Raw genomic sequence first — 19,319 nt, 5'->3', positions numbered from 1 at the left:
ATATTGACTCCACACTTGGTCAGTTGGAACTGCTGCTGCAGAGGTTACTGTAGTTGAGACTAAGTGGTTCAGGGGTGATAGCCGTCACAACGGTGCATTGTTTAAAAACTCTCCTTCACCAGTTTAACAGCACTTTATGTTTTGAGTGCATGGTCCACATGGGAACATGCAAGAACCATAGAAGATAATCAAGTTATACATTAAATATAATTGTCTACAATTGCACTTAATGTAACAATATCAGTGTAGCAAACTACAATTACAAACTCAGACAAGCACCTCACTCAGTCAAATGTGTTGCATATTTTTAGGTGGCTTTTGCCATCTCTGCCTTCTCAGCATGTGCTTAATACCACCTTTCTCATAGTTTGAATTAAATCTGAATGAAAACATTAGCTTTTGTCTGACAAGCCCAAACTACCCTTACGTAGAGAGAAACAGTGTTAACACAGCAGGGCTAAACTCTCTAAGGAAATGCCTTATGCCAAAATGGTGCCTACTAGATCCAGAACATCTGTAATGGAATTTTATAGTAGGGGAGATCCCACCTGCTTCTAACAGAGCGATCAGTTCATCAGATCAGAAGGCTGAATGCTGCTAGAAATGCTCCAGGCTCTAAACATCAAAACTTCACTGGCTCACTAGAGAAAGCACTGAACATAAACAAGATTTGACTCTAATATATCCAGACAGTATCCAGACACACCTCTTCATGGGGCTGTTCTTCAGGGGTTGGGCCTGGCCCCTTACTTCCGGTGAGGAGAAATCTTAATGCTTCAGCATAGCAAGACATTTTGGACAATGCTATGCTTCCAACTTTGTGGCAACAGTTTGGTGAAGGCCCTTTGCTATTCCAGCATGACTGTGCCCCAGTGCACAAAGTAAGATCCATAAAGACATGGTTGGATGAGTTTGGTGTGAGTCCTGATCTCAGTCCCACGGATCACCTTTGAGATGAACTGGAATGGAGATTGAGAGTCAGACCTTTTAGTCCAACATCAGTGTCTGACCTCACAACTGCTCTACTGCATGAATGGGCAAAAATTTCAGAAATATACAGAAATATTCCAAAATCTTTTGGAAAGCCTTCCCAGAAGAGTGGAAGCTGTGATAGCTGCAAAACTGTCTATGTATTTAGAATGTGGTGTAATTAAAGTACCTGTTGGTGTAACAGTCAGGTGAAAACTTTCAGCCATCCGCATTAAGAGTTATTCTATATAAAGGAATAGATTTGACTTATTACAAAGGGTCATTCTACAAAGTTCTTGCTGCTGTTGGTGCTTATAGGGCATAATATGCAAGTCTGGTGGTGTGTGTATCTGCAGACATTCTGTCCCTGCCTCTATTTTCTTATCATATTGTTTCTTGGCACCAACATTTTTTAAGAAAGACTGTAGTTGATTGTTGAGTCTCATTCTCAGGTCATCACATACAGATGTTTTAGGTTGGTGAATATTGGGCAATCTGGGATTCAACAATCAACTATTTTTCTGCCAAAATATTTAAAGGTGTCTTTACAAATTTTTACTTACTGCATATTGTGATATTAAAAAAATGTTTTTATTACAATTTAATCATTTTCATATATCAAATCACACTATCATCAGAAGTAGAAAGTGACTGTTCCGTGGGTTGCAAATGTGCATAAGAAAACACACTGAGATCCCCTTTATTCCACAGGAACCCAACCAAAACTTTCACACTGCATTCCTTACTGATATCATGCACAGAGGGTGGCTCATTAGGACATAACACTGGGTGAAAAAAACAGTTTGACTACAGCAGCAAGATGACCTAAATTGTGACCTTCCTGTGGAGGTCAAAGGACAACCTCTGGGGAGCATTAGCAAACTGGTTTTTGTACAAACAGAAACAGGGAATAAATATTTTACAGCTGAGATACACAACTATGGTTGTGCTTTAGAGGCCACTCATAGATGTTTCAGTTGAAATCTGGTATTATTATACAGGTACATTCTAAGTCCTTCTAAGACCACTGCCATGGTGCAACACTGACATTTGAATCATCGTGTTACACTGAAGATTTGCACCGAAAACATAAAACACAGTACATGACAATAAAATAACAACCATATTCACACATATTTGTATGGCTGGACAGATAGTAAATGGTCATTTTGACTCTTAATTTAGCATCAGGTACACACCTCACAGACACATTCCACATCTCTTTCTTGATGATCAACAAAAGCTTGTGTTTCTTTCTGGCTGTTCTAGCTCTCACAGGCTGTGTTATATACTTTGCTCATCATTCCTCCCCGTCACAGGCTGACTCATGCAGCAGCGAATCTCATTTTTTTCTGCAGATTGAGGACTTATGTTTTCTGGGCTCTCTCTTCCACGTAGAGCTGCATCTGTTACCAGGAACAACCGGAAATCAGTAAAAACAAATGGCGACACGTGACATAATGAAAATTCGACAAAACCTGAAGTTAACCCTTGACTTTTTTTGGTTTTCTTAGTGTTAGTGTTTTTGTCATTTGACAGGTAAACTGATCAGCGGAAAGTTTCTGCTCACTTTTACTATGTCAGATGTCATAGTCTTCAGTGGGATCAGTCTGGGCTCCTGCATGTGGACCTCCTGCTCATCAGCTACTATCCATGGAAAATCCTGAAGAGGGAAACACACAAATGTGACAGAACACATGCATACAGTTGGTGTTGGTTACAATCCTACCAAGAAATAAACAGGCTGCTCTATTAGTATTCCTAGTAATGGATCATAGTCGGTTTGCAGTATTTTTAAAACCTCACCTTGATGACTTGAACCTTCTCCATGTTGCGTGTAGCAGCATCTCTGGTATGTACAAGGACTGTAAATGAACACCCTGTCAACAAAACAAGTCACAAATAAGTCTATGATTTGCATCTATTAATATCTGAATATAATGTGAATATAAGTCATATCATCTCAAAGTCACGGTCATTGTAGTCTCCATCCCCTTCACCTTCTCCAGCCCATGGGCCTCAAATAGCTTGAAAAGGTCATTTACTTCTGCATAAGCTCGTGCAAAAAGATTCTGCTGTATATTTGCTTCTCAAGAGCTGTGTCAGAAAACTTGTACAGAAGTCGGGAAAATGTTGAACTATGTCTCACATACGTATCTGCAACCTAAATAATCTGATAAATAGGGGTTGTTTGGGACACTGCTTTTTTTCCCTCTTTTATTTTGTCTTGCAAAGGGGGGGCAGCTGGAAAAGGTTTAGGGACCATTGATGTAGTATCTAGATACTGGCCTGAATCATGTAAGGAATCATATCAGATCATTTAATAAAATCTTCACATGAAAGTTTAAGGAATATTCAGTAAAGGTGACAGGCAGAGTGATGTTACCTGGTGGGTTATTATTTAAAACAGCATCACACACACTGATCTTCAGGATAAACGCCCTGAGCAGCTGCTCCACATGTGACAGCAATGTGTCCGAGCTGTGAGAGCAAAGCCACAGGCAGTTAGTGACCACGACTACCCTAAAAATGAATCAGGAAGTGAGCATGCTGTTTAGTCTTACTGCTGATTTGTAAAAAGAAGAAGAAGAAAGGAAAAACCTGATAGACAGCAGTGTAGGCTGGGAGATCTCAAACACAAATCTCTCTACTGGATGATGTTCTTTGTCCATGATGACCACTACCACTTTCTCTGCATCATTCTGAGAGGGATATATAAGACTCTGTTAGGTGTAGAGGAGAGATGACAAGTGTGTCGTAAACTGACCCCAGTATCATGTCTTACCTTCTCAATGAGTGGCTTTACACAGTGGAGTGTATCTTGAATATACTGATTCAGCTCTGGGTGACATGACATCTGGAAATAAACACACCCAAAACAGTACATAACCAGGCATGTCTTCCTGAAAAACCGAAAGCATATAGTAAAGCTCACATCAATCCACCCGTACCTGCACAGGTACATTGTATTTCTTTCTCTTCTGAAATATTCCAGAGGGATAAACTTCTCGAACATACAGAATTAGATGAATAGCGACCTCCAGGAACTCACATAAGATGTCAGCAACCACTGGAAAACAAGAATTCAACGCGATAATAAGATCTCTAACGCAAACCATTTGTTCTTGCATTACAACAAATTACCACCGAACTCAATGCAAATACCCAGAAATGTAGCGCCGCCGTACAGCTCACACAATGACAAGCACAAGGCGACAGCAAGTTAACGTGGGGAAAAGGCGCTGATTTGTATTATGCTGTACTGCATTCCAACAAATACCCATGATTCAGCATACATATGTTAATGGCTTATCTACCTATAGACGAGGTCAAATTTAATATACATGCCAGATTAATTTGGTCGAGGCAATCGTTTTACAAACCGGGGCTCTTAACCACAGACGGAGGGAGGATGTTTGATCGTTTCAAGCAATTGGTTGTCTTACCTTGTCCAAAATTAAGGTCCTGCCTTGTTAGAGTTGTCATATTTCCTTTGCCCAAAACTGTAAAATATAACAGACAACCGACTTCCTCGTTTCCTAGCAAGCAACGTTAGCAAAGCGACGGTTTGTCAAGCGTTCATTCTGTAGCTGAGGCTGTTTTTAGTTTTTAGAAATCCTTCCTCTGAAGCGGTCTGGCACAAGGATGTCACCAGTGGGAGGTAAGAAGTAAAATGTAAGTATTTACAAACACGTACAAAAGAGTATGAAAAATACAGAGGGAGATTTTACACGATGTAAATATAGTTTATCAATTTCAAGATCCAAACCGGCTTTCCCTCCGTTCCAAAGCTAATTGAAAGGTTCGTCGCGCGTTACATTGACGTCACATGTTTGTTTCCAAGCTTCTTGTCGTCCACTGGAGATGACGTTTAACCCATCCTTGATTGAACACACATGCAGTTCCCAGCAAAATGTATACAGTGAACACACCTAAACGGCAACATTTCTAACACTGTTAAATAGACCATGTTTTGGCGGATACGGTGTGTTTGGTGCACAGCTCTTTAGAGATTTAAAAATTGTGAGAGAATAAATCGACAGCGCGGACATTGCTAAATCTAACTCAGACCAAAAGAAGACGCCAAACACACGGGTAAAGTTAGACCCATGGCTATGGTTGGACCAAGCGGAGTAATACTAGCGGAAATCTTACGATTTCAACTTCAAAATAAAATTGAGCAAGTGTGCAGACGTAAAGATGTTTAAAATTTCGATACCCCATTCTTAAACAGGCTTGGTCCTCTAAAACATTAACATCAAAAAGTGGTTTGTTGTAAAATATTGTCCTATAAAATTAAGTTCTGCTACCAGTACATAGACAACTTTGAATTAATGGTCAACCAGATTAAATTATTTTAAATGAAGTTATTCTAGAAATTGGTACAGTGAACTGAAATAATTGAATAATACAGCTACATGCATGTCTAAGTACTCAGCTGTATTATTTCTTTCTTTTGTGAGACTATAAATTTTGTTACTCAGATCAGAGTGTGTAGAGGCTTCATGGAAAGGTTTGGCTATACTGACAGAAACTTGTGAAACGTTAAACCTGTGACTTGTTGCCATTCAAGTAAGTGTATCTGTAGACTATGCCAGCAGCAGTCTCGCCGCACCAGCCTGACTTCAGACTGTCCATCTGTATTCTTTCAGCACTTTCGCTAGTAAGTACAAGAAAATAACGTTTGAATTAAAATGACCACGTGAATTTTATAGGGGAAAATACATACAAAAATGAGAAAATACCAAATGGACCAGCTATTTCACTGTAAAACTCTTGTTAAATGTTTGTTTGAGCAATACAGCCCATCGTTTAAGTGTAGTAGGCCAAATTGACTTACTGACAATTGACGTACTATGGGGGGCTTTTATTTTGAAAAGGCAATCATGTCAAGCAGAAAATGTCCTTTTAAATAACAGCTGCTTCCTTGAGCATCAACATCAGTACTTGCGGCAGGAAAAAGATGTTAAGAGTTACACTGAGAAGAATCATTCTGGAGCTGTTCTAACAATGAGCTGACGCTTACAAAAGGTAAGCAAGGTGGTCTAATTTAATAAGCCCTTTTCGCGTGATATAGGAAATGCCAGCAGCACCTTGTTAGCTAACTTAACTAACCTGTGTGATTGAACGTTTTTTGCACCCGATATGCATCTTTAAAACTCATGGGCTACTAGACTAACGATAAACACCCAAATCAAGAGTCGTGGAAAGTTTCCCGAAAATGAAATGCTTACTACACACGAAGTTTGGTAAAATTATAATAAGAGTACTTTGGTGAGAAAGACGTTACATTTTAATTAGTTTAACGGGATTTGACCATCACCTTGGCCCTTCATTTGATAAACATATACCTTCACCTTAGCCATACGTGTCTCTCAGTCATATATTAACTCTCCTTGGGTCTCAGTTCGTTATATAACACCAATAAATCTGCAAACTAATGTGCTATCTTTAACAGGGCAAACACGTTGGCCTTTTTTGCAACTGTGCACATCATGCCTTTCTTGGAGTTCTTAGCTGGAAGCATTTCAGGTAAGCAGAAAATAAATAAAACGAACACAATGTTAAACATGCTTGTGGGGAAATGGCATTTCTTTCTTTGTTACTGCAGGTGCAGTGGGACTGGTGGTGGGACATCCGTTAGACACTGTGAAGGTTTCATGACACATTTCAACCAATAACAATGACTGAATGCATAAAACTGGCTTTTTCTGACGCTTCATCTTTCATTTATAGGTGCGTCTGCAGGCCCAGTCAGGGTATAAAGGGATATTTCACTGCATTGTTAAAACATACACTCATGAAGGGGTAGGTGTCCTGTTCTCTGAAGTTGTATCACCATATATCACTGAATTAATGCCCCCAGTCTCGACCACAGAACACAGGATGGAAAATATTTATCTGTTATTTGTATTTATCTGTTTTTTTATGCCTTTATTATATCAGCTCCATGGATTCTTCAAGGGCATGGCATTTCCAGTGCTGACCACAGGCATCGCCAATTCTGTTGTCTTTGGCTCTTACAGTAATGCCTTAGCTTACCTCACTCAGTCTCGGTACAGTGACCACAGTCAAGGCAAACCGGCCTCTGCTGCACAGGTCTTCGCTGCCGGCTGCTTCTCAGGCCTGGTGCAGGTAAGAACACCTGTTGTTCACTGGCTGGTTTCACCGAATGCACCTTGCAGGAGCACATGTGCAGATGTTACTGGTTTGATGACCGTTAGGGCTGTACAGGACACAGAGTGATATGATAGTGACTTTGTGCAACATCTTCATCCACAGAGACAACAGCAAATAATTTCTAATTATATTTACAATGTGTGTGTGTGTGTGTGTGCGCGCGTGCGCCCTCCTCTCCAAAACTGTAAGTCAGGTGATGTTGTGTGAAAATAAGACTGTGTTAAGTGTCAGATTGCTGGTGGCACCCATGACGTTGCAGTGTCTATCCCACATAACAAAAGTCTTGGTCAATACTCGGTTAAAGAATAATTCTTGTAGAGGCAGACCTTTTCTTAAAGAGTAACAGAAAAGCTTTAGTTTACCCAGAAACAGCTTTCTTATCACTCTACAAGAAAAGAGTGATTTTATTTCACATGACACAGGAGTTGTTGATTTACCATGGTCAGTTAGTTTGTTTGAGTTATTGTATGATTTTGGTGTTTTAAACTGTTAGTTTGGATCAATTCTTCCTGTTAGTCTTTTAGACCCTAAAATGTGTAAAAATGCTTATGTTTAAAAATGCTTGAATTACCCTTTAAGACTGTGTTTGACCTAAACCATTTTTGCACATAAAGGGCTGCTCTGTGTTTGTGAATTCATCGTAAAAGTACTACAGCAGCGGAAACACATAGTGTGGCTGTGAATAAGGTGTTTGTGTGAGCACAGTAGCTATAATTTGAAAGAGATTTTTAAAGAAGCCAACATATTGAGATGAGATGACAAAACACAGCAGCCTTAGCTACATGAAGCATGAAAGACTTCCATACAAGATGTAGGATTCCACTGAATGAAGCCATAGCTTATCGCTTTATTGATTCCACTCGTCATAATTCATATCCAAAAATCCACAGGACCACTCGATGTAGTTTAACTGTTTGCTTAAACACAAAAATAACAAGCGGTACAAAAATACTCAATTTCTAAAGAGTGTAAAAGATCGAGCAAGAGAGGTCAAAAAGCAGAAGTGCAAGTTGTAATGTCTGATAATGATAATTTCAAGGAAGAGGTGGAACCGCAAACAGCATGCTGAGATATGTTATGAAATTATCACCACATAGGCATATTCTTGCTGTACAATTTTGGATGAGAATCAAGAGCCAGTTCCTGTTGAGAACCAGTCCTACAGTGTTTACACAGTGGAGTGTTGTTCACCTCAGTCACATACATGCCTTTTTTCCCCCTTTTTCTGTTTCTACATTGTGTTCAGACTCGGAGACAATAAATCAGTTGAGTTGATGCAGAAAATCTGTGCAGGCCTAATGTTTTCCACACTGCAAATGGCGTTGGTATCAGTAAAATCTTATTACTTCCCAGCCTTATTTATATTCCTGTGGATTTTTTTTGGGGTTAGGGGAAACCTTATGAATGTGTCCGTATGGTTTTATTGTACTTGCAGATAAGGGCACTGCATGACATGCTCCACTGTCATCCAAACATTTGCATTCATGAAGAAAAATCACTACAACAGTGTGGCTTGTTGGTGTTTATTCAGTGGATAACAATGGAGCTCTGTGGCACACACCTATCAGGTTACACAGGCAGTATGTTTTGGTTTTAGTCTACTTTTAACGTGTCTGTTGTAGTTCCATGTGATTTGTTGACAGTAAAAAATTGTAGAATATGACCAGGTTTATCCGTCAAGATGATAATTTTTTGAAATCTGTATGTCGTAAAACCTTTAAAAATGCACTATAATAAAAAACAGTTATCACTAAAACAAAATCCTCATGGCTGTATGAGGTGGACTGACCCTTTGACTTGATTTGCTCTCAGGTGTTCGTCTGTGCACCCATTGACCTGGTGAAGGTTCGTCTGCAGGGTCAAACAACTGCTGAGCGATACCGCGGCCCCATTCATTGTGTTGCTGTCATCCTGAAGGAGGAAGGACCCAGGGGACTGTTCAGAGGAGGGCTGGCCCTTGCCCTGAGGGATATTCCCTGCTATGGACTCTATTTCTTGCCTTACGAGGTGACTCGAAAGGCTCTGACCGAAACCGGCAAACAGCCAGGTCAGTTTCAATAAATAGATAACCAAGGTAGTGTGTAGGGATTCCTTTACATTGTTGATCAATCATTGCCATTGGTGAAATTATAGCAAATAAATAGATATGATATAGATATGCTATGATATGATACTTTTGACTGTCTACCCTTTATTTCTGTGAGTGCGTCCATTTGAAAGATAACAACAGAGACAGGACACTTCAGACATTATGCACTGAACTCCTCTGTCTTCAGGTACGTTTGCAATATTGTTGGCGGGTGGCGTGGCAGGTGTGGTGACTTGGTCTTTTGCCACGCCCATGGACGTGGTGAAAGCCCGGCTCCAGATGTCGGGTGCCGGCGGCCTGAGGGCCTTCCCTGTCAACGCCATCACCTTCCTCAGCTACGAGAGTCTGATGAGGGTTTTCTGTCCACCGGCGAGATGACCTCAGTCTCGACAGTGAGCGGATACACTTCCTGTCTTGAAAATTGTCTTCTCATGGTGGTGGAGATTTTACCATACACACACAAACTGACTGTAGGTCGGACATTTTCAGGCTTTCTTAACATCATCAATGTTTCATTTTTCATTGGTATAGTTTACTTAGTTTTGGATGGTGTTTTTTAAAATGATGAGCCCGAAATACCGTTTTAAAACCTGTGTGGAGCAGGTCAACACCCTCTAGCATCAGAAACTCACACACACTTCATCTGTTAAATGGAAATGTTCAAATTAATTGTGACTTGAACCCCTTCAATTGGGGGCTGTAGGTTTTAAGCTTCTCATATTACTGGAAATTTTTACTTGACAAAATGTAAATGTAAAAATAAATGTTTTGCATATAGACACATTTCGAGGAATGTAGTTGATTTGTGGTCCTTTGACCTCACATTTTACACTCTTTTTAGGAGTGCCCAAACTAATTTTCATCTCAGCACCCCCAAACAACAATAATAATAATGATGATAATAATAATAATAATAATAGGGAGAATCCAAATTTGTGCAGATAATTCACCCCGTCTGTGGAGTCTGTGTCAGGGGCAGGAATAATCTGATGGTGGTGTGTATTTCCCAGCTGGAGCCAAGACCATCACACTGAATGTACAGTGTATTGTGTATGTTGTAAATAACTACTCTTACTGAAATGCAGATACACTTGCCTCTATGTCAGTTTTGATCTCCTGATTTGATTTGTGTTGTGAGGATCTGCGGTAAGCAACACAGTAGAGTTTAGAGATGTCTTTCTTTTTGAGGTTGAGAACTGGATTAGTTCTGGTCTGGGATCATGGAGAAAACAAACAATTTTTTTTTTTTTAACTGTAGAACTGTTTAAGTTTTGATTGAAAATTTTGATTTAAACTTTTTTTGTTGTGGGTGGGGGTCCGAAAAGCAAGCTAATCTGGTCTGATCCTGAAATCAAAAGGTCACTTTTAGGAAATAATGCTTCTCTACAAAGCTTTTTAGCATCTTTCACTGCATTGTTTCAGCTCATACAGTAAAACCCAGTTTTACTGTATAGATGCATTGTCTGCATTCTCAACAGCAACATTTGTAAAAAGCTGATAACTTCCTGTAAACCTGCTGAGAGCCAAAGTTCGCAACCAGCAGGTATACATAGAGGGGCATTTTAGCTGCAAAGGGCCATATATTTTAGATAAAAAGAATAGTAGACAAATAGCAGAGAAACAAAAGTAGGAGAGTGAAAACTGAACCAGCTGATGATATGCTTACACAATGTGCAGAAAAGGAAATACTTTTATTTTTTGCACAAAGTTCATCAAACATCATTAGATCCTCACTAAAGACTCACATTAGTGAATATTTTTACATCTTTGATTTGCACTTTCCCAAAACATACAGTTCATAACTGCATTTTCCTAAGTCAACACTTTCCACTTTCGAACCTTTAATGACACAATTCATAGAAAAACTCTCCATATCTGAACATGCCTGTTGAAGCAGCATTACAAAGAAGATTAAAGATGTATCGGCAGCATGTTAAAGCTAAGCCCACACCTGGTTTTAAAAGCACTTTACTGAGAAATAAATCCTCAAACAACAGGAAATAACCATGTAGAATGAACACATTTATAATGTAAATAAAAACAATATGTTCAAGGCAATCGTTAGTCAAGTTGAACAAAGATGCATATATGTGGGCACAGAAAAGAAAAAAAAAGACTGCTTCATGAGGCACAAAAGGTGCAGCAAAAATGGAGCATCACTAAAAATCTTAGATTACCATTAGACTGATGATGATTAACATTGATTAGTCCTCTCAGACAGCTGATGGACTGTGGAGGAGAGTGGGAGGCAGATTGATGATGACAGTCTTAATAATTTCACTATGCATCTGTTTTTGACGGAATTCTATGACAGAAAGGTATCTGTGGATGAAACCTTAAATTTACCACAGAGCTGAGCCGAGACTCAATAGGAACGTACCGAATGTGAACTGGAATTTGTTGCTCTTATCACAAAGACCTGATGTGCCATTTAAAAGCTGCAGCCGCCACAGAGACACTGCGAGCCGTGGCACAGGTTTTACATGGAATCCTATTGGTATGAATCAGCGGGTCTGATGCATGTGGTGTGAAGCTTTTATGTTTAACGGAAAACTTTATTACAAGTTTGGTTTTATTTTTGCTGTTTGTGCCATTAGTTGTGTTGTTTATGGCAGCACTACAATCTCCTGAGATCATGGAGCACGGCGACGCAGCAGAAAGACAATCAGGCAGCTTGGAAGCAGGCAAACAGTTGCCACATACAGTAAGTTACCTCTTCATTTGGAGGTGGAACCAAAATGTGTGCATGCCAGTAAGAACCCCATGTTCCACAAGAAAACTCAGTGCAAACAACTAAGTATAATAGGTCAGTGTTGAAGCATGAAGTTGGTCTGTAAACTGTGATGCACATTTACAAGTTAGTTTGTTTGCCTTCTGATTGTCCTGACTCAGGGGGTCTGTTTAAAACCTGTCTGATTGTCAGACTGTTGCTTAAGATAGAGCCAATGGGCCGAGCAACAAAAATAAAACCCAAGTTGTAATAAACTTGAATATGTAATATACAGCAGTTCACTGATCCATTAATTCTCTCAGGCCTCTCTCAGGTCTATTGTTCATGGCTGCCCTCCCAGCATGCACATACAAGTTTACAAAGAACAAAAACAATATGCAGGTACAGAAATCTTACATACACCCTCAACAGTTCATGATCGATGATGAGCATTCCTAGAATGCAGTATGTGACTTTCAAACGTTCCACACATTGTTTAAAATATGTGTACAACAGCCAGTCGTAGCTTTGCCTGGACAAGCCTCCAAAAGGCATCCCAGCTCAAGCACTGGTCTTGAGATGGGATGCATCTTATGTTCACATGCATTCAAGATAAATTTTACATTGTATGACATTACACTATCATAAAATTAAAATCTTACACCATCAATGCTTCACAGATATACACAACAGCATACATTCAGCAGCAGCTGCTGGACCACAGATGAGAGATAAACCAGCACACTCTGGAATGCAAATGTAAGACAAAAAGCTTACAGAAGAGACTTCCTTCACAAAGCTGAAGGACACCCTGAGCTTCTCCTGTTACTGACTGATATCAGACAAAGCAAAGGTTCAAGCATGATTAAAGTGAAAGTATGTCATCAGGTTAGGAAGAAAGAAATACTGTATACACTGTTTCACAGGACTTGTGATGGCTTAATCAAACAAACACTGACTTTTACCAAGCCAGTCACCACAGTTTAAGCTTTAAGGCATGACAGAGACACAAAGTGAAATCTGGAAACCAAAAACATGAGTGGGTCCCCTTTAAGTGGAATGTGCATGGCCAAGAACATACAAATATCCAGTCATCTGCTCTTGACAGCCATTTTAGTCCTCAGTGAGACTGAGCAGATTGGATGTCATGCTCCTGCAGTAGTGGTTTGTGGTTCTGCTCAGCAGCCATGGCCTGTAAGGTTTCCCTTTGGATCTGCCTGGCTTTGTTGTACAAGAAGACCCCGACGAACACGAGGGCGGTGCCGGTGGCACTGAGGATGGTGATCTGGTTACTGAACACAATGATGCTCAGCCAAACTGACAGGGCGTGTTTGACAGTACTGGCAACACTGAGGAAGACAGGGAGGTTGTTACTGTTACTGACATTAATGTAAGATATGATAAGCCTTTATTAGTCCCACAGTGGGGAAATTCTTAGTGTCACATCAGCACAAGGATAGCAAATGACTTCCATTTAATACAATTCATGGCCTGAGTGAGAAAATGATCTGTTATGAGAAACATGGCTAAGATGCCTGGCTCACTATATTTTAAAAAGTTACTCTTAAGTGCTTTCACATACGGCAGCAGTGGAGTCCATATTATGGGACCATATTGCTGGGCCACTGAGTATTCTAACATACACTTAGTGGCCCCTTTATGTGCTGCACCTGATCATCAACTATAATTATAATACTCTACCTTCTCTTTGGGGCATAATCCTGCTCTAAGTTTTGGAACTACAGCTCCCATAATTTGGGGGCTTTGGGGGATGTAAACTGAACTGTAATGTTGCCATGGCAACTGGCACTATTAAAAGTATGCTGAATTAGCTATTAGCAGGTCCTCTTTGCAATGTACCCATGGATGTACAGACAACTAGCACTGGATTACTTTGACACTGCATCAAACTCAAAATCATTCTGACTCTCAGGAGTGTTAATCTTTTTCTGTACTTTCTAACTGACATTACGGACATTTATTTGCAATGGACACGGGTGACACCACCATGAAAGTCATGATGAATCTAAAAATATGCATCATGTCTGTGTATTCAGATTAAACCGAGCTGTGACTCACACCTCACCTCTTTCCCTATGCTGCTCACTGTTTATAAACACCTGCATTAGTACGCGACTCTAAACTCCAACTGCAATGGGAAGAAAACTATAAATACAGTACATGATCAGTTACAATGACAACTGTACAAATGAAAACACTTTGGATAAATACAAACTTTATTATAATTTAACAAAATATTATGTCCTATTATTATTTCCTACAGCTCCTTCTGAGGCTATAAGGGATTCTTATACACTTCTTTTCACATATGCAGTAGTACTCCCCAAGGCCCATAAAGAGACATTGGTGGATAAAATTAATGCAGTTCCTCCTTATGACATGAGAAGCAAGGGTCATTTCCTCAATCTTGATAAAAGGAATCATATTCTGCACGAGGCAGGTGTGTCAGATAAAGTGTCCAACGGTGTGCATAAACACCTTCAACATCAGCTTCATTGGAGAACCAAACACAGCTGGTAACACAAGTAACCAGACATGACAACACGCTTCAGCGCAAGTTCTAACTGGGTTTTGTGTCCGATTCCTACCTGAAGGTAACAGGGGAAATCCGTCCCATGAGAGCATAGGCAGTGACACTCTGCAGGTGGAACAGGCCACCGTCAAAGAGCAGCAACAGGATGATATCTTGACTGAAGGTGAAGGTCCGCCCACTCTTCCCGATAACTGGGATGTCCTGGAAACATGGACCCAAACTACAACCATCAACATTCTCAACCTTGACCTTCAGTCCCACCACATATTCTACTGTGGACTAACAAATGATCAACAAATCTGTTTTACAGAGACCTGCCTCTTTTCTTATGTGAAATCTGCTACTCTGTTAGCTGATACAGTAATACTAGTACACAACTTGCTTAACTATAACAAAGTCAATACAATAATAATCATAGCAAATGGATGTTGACTTACCAACAGGAACACCCAGGCTGGTATCAGCATGATGACAGCTGCCGCACTGGTATAAAACTGCAGTTCAGGAGGGCTGAAATAAGTGAGCAGATTTTTTTTTTTTTTTTTTTTTTTTTTTTTTACAACATGATGCAATAATACAGTTATAAACGGGAGAGCTCACTGTGATTTTACCTGAACTTGTATGTGTCTCCACTGAGCAGTTTTTTGGAGAATACGTTCTGCAAGCTGAGAACAGAGACAAAGGGTTAAACAAAGTGTCACACTGCTGTGGGGATAGCTGCGTTGAGTGCTGCAGTACCAGTCCATGATGTTGGTAGAGAGAGCGGCAGAGAAGCCAAGCATGTTGAAGCTTATCTCCGTGGCGGTGCAGAGGGCTAGGCCAGCCATGACTGGGAACAGGGACAGGTTCACCCACAGCCCTGCAGGTTGCACAGCAATCAGTACAATGAAATGATTCACCAAACTTATACTAACAAAACCTCTGACCTTATTTCCCTGTAGAAGTCCAACTGGTTTGGCCACATGAATACAGATGAAGAGTGAACTGATAGAGGTGTTGTGACAGGGAAGAGGTTTGTCATAGTGTTTAAAATGAAATAAGAGCTCTCTCATTCTTTACTCAGTACAGCATATCTGCTTAGACAGATTTGCTCTTTCACGTGTCATTACAAGCAATAATCTGTGCATCTAACTGCCTCCTACTCAAAGAGTCAGAGGACACTGCAGAGAGACAGATGTTTAAGCAGGTGGCAGTTTCATTTTGGAGTGTCCGCTTAGTGTCCACTAAAGCCCTCGTATCCTGACATTTTACACCCCAACCCCTCACGCAGACATACATCAGTGTGTCCTCTACCTGTGTACTCCCCAAGGATCAGCCTGGACATGATGACAGTGAAGATGGGTGCTGAGCTCTTCACGGTCTCTGCAAAAGACACTGCCACATTCTTTAGGCTCACCAAGCCCAAAACCACTGTGGTGAACCTGACAAATGGAGACGAAGCTGATGTTGAAACTGCACTTTTGGGAAACACAAGTGATGAGTATTGAGCTTGCATCAGTATTTGTAAACCACTCTGCACTACTTTATTGGAAACTACTAGTTAGTTTCTAACAAGTGGTATGCTAAAACATGTTGCAGCACAAAAACATGAGGGCTGTGGCAGGTGGTAAAACCCACAGTGGCTGAATATTTGTGGGAAAACATACAGTTTAGAGTAAGAGAGAGAGGAGTCACCTCATGAGCCCCACAAACAGCATGATCATGATGAAGTTGGGAGGGTACTCAGTCCTGGACTTGTGCTGGTACAGGCAACAGGGCACAAACATCTTTAGGCAGCCTATGACAGTGGTGGAGAGCATCTGAACGGCACCTGAGGGCATATGGAAAACATCAAAGTAGAGTCCCAGCAACAAACACTTGCAGCATTACTTTCAAATAAATTTCTTCAACGCCTTGAGTTATAACTGCAACCTAATATTTCCTCTGTCTTGTTTCTCCCTCGGCTAGACAGAATCTTAACCAGTTTATAGGACAGCTCCCGCTATAGGTTTGCATGTTTTAGGCACAGCTATTTCTTCTCATTAATTTCAGCGGACGACAAAAGTCAACTTGTAGTGACATAAAAATGCTTCAGACAATGGCATTCAACACAGTGGACATTTAAACATGACAAAGTCAATTTTAGAAGAAAAACAAAAAGGTAATTATAGTCATTTCAAACTGGTTGATTCTTGTGTTAAAATGTTTGGCATCTGATTCTGGGAAATTAAGCGTCCCTAAATGCATCACTAGTTTTCCTGTCCATCTCTGCATATGCTGTAATTTTTACAAAGCTAAGAAAAGTTTCCCACTCAAATGGATTACCTTTCTCAAGCAAGATTCATATTTCTGCAAGCTGTTTTTCATGGCCAGAGGGAAGAAAGTTAATCCTATGACTCAAAACATGCTTTAGAAATGCTCAGCAGTAACAATACAAAACAATGTTAAAGTATATATACTGTTAAAGAGCTTAAAATCTGCAAAACCTCTAGGATTTTACTCATCACAGAAACATTCAAAGCAATAATTCACAACATTCAAGCTTTATTTATTTTCATTAATATTAATATTTGCGGTTGCATAAGTATATGGCTCCTTCTCCTTACCCAGCATGCTGGGCTCCCCCTCCAGCAGCGACAGGATGTACTTGTTGAGGAAGAGGGTGCAGAAGCTGAAGAAGTACCAGAGGGCCAAGTAGGTCATGGAGCGCCAGTTCCACACGCCCGACTCCGCCTCGATAATGGTAGTCTCTGTGACTGTGATCTTCAGCACCTGCTCCCCCGGCAGGCTCTCACTGCGAGCCAGGACCACTCGCTCCTGATGGGTCCGAAACGGTGACAGGAGGCGCCACACTGGGTGCCTGACAGTCTGCCTGCCACCTGGCATCACGCCTGTTGCCTGAGGGCCCCCAAGGGCCCAACAGGTGAGAGATACGACGGAAGTGAGGGGCTGATGAGTTCTGAACGTTAATCCATCTTCTGACTGGTCCACCAATTGATCAGTCTCTTACACTTAGAGTAACTGCTGCAAATGCCCACAAGTCCTGTCCTCCTGTCCCCACAGAGGCTGCAAAGAACAAAAATCAACTGTGTCAGGTGATAGACACAAGGCAAACAGAAGGAAAAACTGATCTTTATTAGCACATCACAGGCTGAAAATCTAGCAATTGTCCATTCACCTGGTACAGCTTTTTCATATGGCGTAAGGTGTCTGATATTTCACAGACAAAAACATCCCATAATACATATTTTTAGCACTCTATCCACTCACACGCACTATTCACTATACTGTTACAGGCATTTTACACTGTTAACTCAATTTTTAACTGAATACTTCACTGCTGTTGCAAGCACTATTTCGTATTCTTAATTCACATAAACACAGCAGAGCTCCTCACATTAAAAGGAGCAGTCGTTTGCGTCCTGTGTGCACCGTGTGCTGCTCAGAAACCACCAGCCTAACGCTGGCTAAATGCGCACTCTTTGGTGTGTTTGTATTTGCCAAACGGAGTGCCAACAATAACCTTAAACCATTTCTCATTTACAACAGATAACAGTTTAAGTTTGGTGTAGCTAGCTTCTTCTCGTAAAAACACAAAGCGTTAGGGAAAAGAAGACGAGCTCTTACCTCTTTTGGGGTCTGGATATTTTCAATTAAAACTAGAAAGTACCGTAAAGGCAGGTCAATGAGACGACGGCGAGTGTTATAGAAACAGGAAGCTAAACATAAACGCTAACGGTAGCCGCTGTTTTTGCGACAACATGGACAGCAGAGGAGTAGAAGCCAAAAAGCCAGTCGTACTGTCAGCCATAATCAGAAATATAAAAGAATGTTAAATGAGACTACGACCACTATACACAAGCATGTACATGTCCATCTGTTTTACTCATACGCGTGTCCCTCACTTACAGACGTGGCCGTTGACAACAATGAAGTCGCACCGTCGAGCTAAACAGAAACAAAACAAGTAACAAGCTTCAAATTAAAACCACTGATCGTGAAACAAATTAGCCAAAATAGCCAGTCCATTAGCCAAAATCCAGCAGTAGCTCACATCTATTTTTATGTCTGTTCTGAAAATGTTTAGCAATGTATTTTTGGACAAGTGTAACTTCATTTACGTTGAGTGATTTTTGCCAGAATCAAAAGCTTTTATTTTGTAGGATACAATTGTTGCGCATCCGTTTAGAATCAGTTCAACTTGACACTGCTGCCACGAGACAAAATAAATTGTTCTCAAAAAATGTGTCTCACTGTATTGATGGTAACTGTGGGTCAATTCTTTTGTGATAAAGTAACAAAAATACAATTTTCGATATGATTTAAATATCAAATTAACTTCTTTAAACCAAAATATATAATAATATAAATGGGCTTTCAGTAAATTTGTGTTGCAGTTACCGACTATGACCACTAGATGAGAATGAACGCTCGTTATTCAAAGTAGATTAACAAACGTCAAGAGTCAACTCCACTGCAATTGTCCCATTAAGACAGACACAATAACATCCACAAGGGATCGTGCGTTGCAGATCTTTTCTAGAATACGGTATATGGTGCAAGAGCTCGTGATAACTTGCTTATACATTGCAAACTTGAGTACTAAAACACGTACTGATATCAGCATGAATATTTGTTGCCTTATTACCCTCAATGAAAAATACCTGCATGCAGTAGTGTCGTCTCACTGTGACCACAAAACTGAAGTGAGTATTTGTGGTTATTTCTGTTTGGGGGGGTTGATTGCTTAAGATAATAGATTTCGTTTGCCGTTTATCTTGTTTAACCAGAAGTATCAGCACACTGGTGTAAACTACTCACGTGGCCTTTAATAATAA

At 40.4% G+C, this 19,319-nt stretch overlaps 3 protein-coding genes across 3 annotated transcripts; 1 reads left to right on the top strand and 2 right to left on the bottom strand.

Annotated features, from left to right (window-relative positions):
* Nucleotides 1–1,541: 1,541 nt before the first annotated feature.
* Nucleotides 1,542–4,816, bottom strand: mad2l2 (mitotic arrest deficient 2 like 2). Its single transcript, XM_046397798.1, has 8 exons — nt 4,416–4,816; nt 3,921–4,039; nt 3,755–3,826; nt 3,571–3,671; nt 3,356–3,450; nt 2,776–2,849; nt 2,540–2,632; nt 1,542–2,375 (listed from the first exon to the last, which is right to left on the bottom strand). Exons 1-8 carry the CDS (start codon nt 4,453–4,455, stop codon nt 2,337–2,339), a joined length of 633 nt encoding a protein of 210 aa, XP_046253754.1. The 5' UTR covers nt 4,456–4,816; the 3' UTR covers nt 1,542–2,336.
* A 1,028-nt stretch (nt 4,817–5,844) lies between these two features.
* LOC124063331 (solute carrier family 25 member 45) lies at nt 5,845–10,019 on the top strand. Its single transcript, XM_046396885.1, has 7 exons — nt 5,845–6,000; nt 6,428–6,501; nt 6,581–6,624; nt 6,706–6,777; nt 6,916–7,104; nt 8,962–9,196; nt 9,426–10,019. Exons 2-7 carry the CDS (start codon nt 6,465–6,467, stop codon nt 9,614–9,616), a joined length of 768 nt encoding a protein of 255 aa, XP_046252841.1. The 5' UTR covers nt 5,845–6,000; nt 6,428–6,464; the 3' UTR covers nt 9,617–10,019.
* Nucleotides 10,020–10,910: 891 nt separating this feature from the next.
* LOC124063330 (solute carrier family 35 member E2A-like) lies at nt 10,911–18,423 on the bottom strand. The gene is made up of 9 exons (XM_046396884.1): nt 18,109–18,423; nt 17,088–17,547; nt 16,177–16,312; nt 15,796–15,923; nt 15,241–15,361; nt 15,114–15,167; nt 14,940–15,012; nt 14,558–14,703; nt 10,911–13,297 (listed from the first exon to the last, which is right to left on the bottom strand). Exons 2-9 carry the CDS (start codon nt 17,365–17,367, stop codon nt 13,069–13,071), a joined length of 1,167 nt encoding a protein of 388 aa, XP_046252840.1. The 5' UTR covers nt 17,368–17,547; nt 18,109–18,423; the 3' UTR covers nt 10,911–13,068.
* Between the last annotated feature and the right edge of the window lie 896 nt (nt 18,424–19,319).

This window comes from Scatophagus argus, chromosome 8 (assembly GCF_020382885.2).
Source record: "Scatophagus argus isolate fScaArg1 chromosome 8, fScaArg1.pri, whole genome shotgun sequence".
In the NCBI taxonomy this organism is placed as follows: Eukaryota; Metazoa; Chordata; class Actinopteri; family Scatophagidae; genus Scatophagus; species Scatophagus argus.
The sequence above is the reverse complement of the archived record's forward strand: the minus strand, read 5'-3'. Positions and strand labels throughout refer to the sequence as shown.

What these genes read in the sequence shown, in the direction of transcription:
- LOC124063331 (XM_046396885.1), top strand. Translation starts at nt 6,465, where the DNA reads ATGCCTTTCTTGGAGTTCTTAGCTGGAAGCATTTCAG. An exon ending in CTTAGCTGGAAGCATTTCAG is followed by an intron (nt 6,502 to 6,580) that starts GTAAGCAGAAAA and finishes TTGTTACTGCAG; the next exon opens with GTGCAGTGGGACTGGTGGTG. An exon ending in CGAAACCGGCAAACAGCCAG is followed by an intron (nt 9,197 to 9,425) that starts GTCAGTTTCAAT and finishes CTCTGTCTTCAG; the next exon opens with GTACGTTTGCAATATTGTTG.
- mad2l2 (XM_046397798.1), bottom strand. Translation starts at nt 4,455, where the DNA reads ATGACAACTCTAACAAGGCAGGACCTTAATTTTGGACAAG. An exon ending in TAAAGCCACTCATTGAGAAG is followed by an intron (nt 3,672 to 3,754) that starts GTAAGACATGAT and finishes TATCCCTCTCAG; the next exon opens with AATGATGCAGAGAAAGTGGT. An exon ending in TGACATCTGACATAGTAAAA is followed by an intron (nt 2,376 to 2,539) that starts GTGAGCAGAAAC and finishes TCCTGGTAACAG; the next exon opens with ATGCAGCTCTACGTGGAAGA.
- LOC124063330 (XM_046396884.1), bottom strand. Translation starts at nt 17,367, where the DNA reads ATGCCAGGTGGCAGGCAGACTGTCAGGCACCCAGTGTGGCGCCTCCTG. An exon ending in GGGGGAGCCCAGCATGCTGG is followed by an intron (nt 16,313 to 17,087) that starts GTAAGGAGAAGG and finishes ATATGCCCTCAG; the next exon opens with GTGCCGTTCAGATGCTCTCC. An exon ending in TCTACCAACATCATGGACTG is followed by an intron (nt 15,168 to 15,240) that starts GTACTGCAGCAC and finishes CTCTGTTCTCAG; the next exon opens with CTTGCAGAACGTATTCTCCA.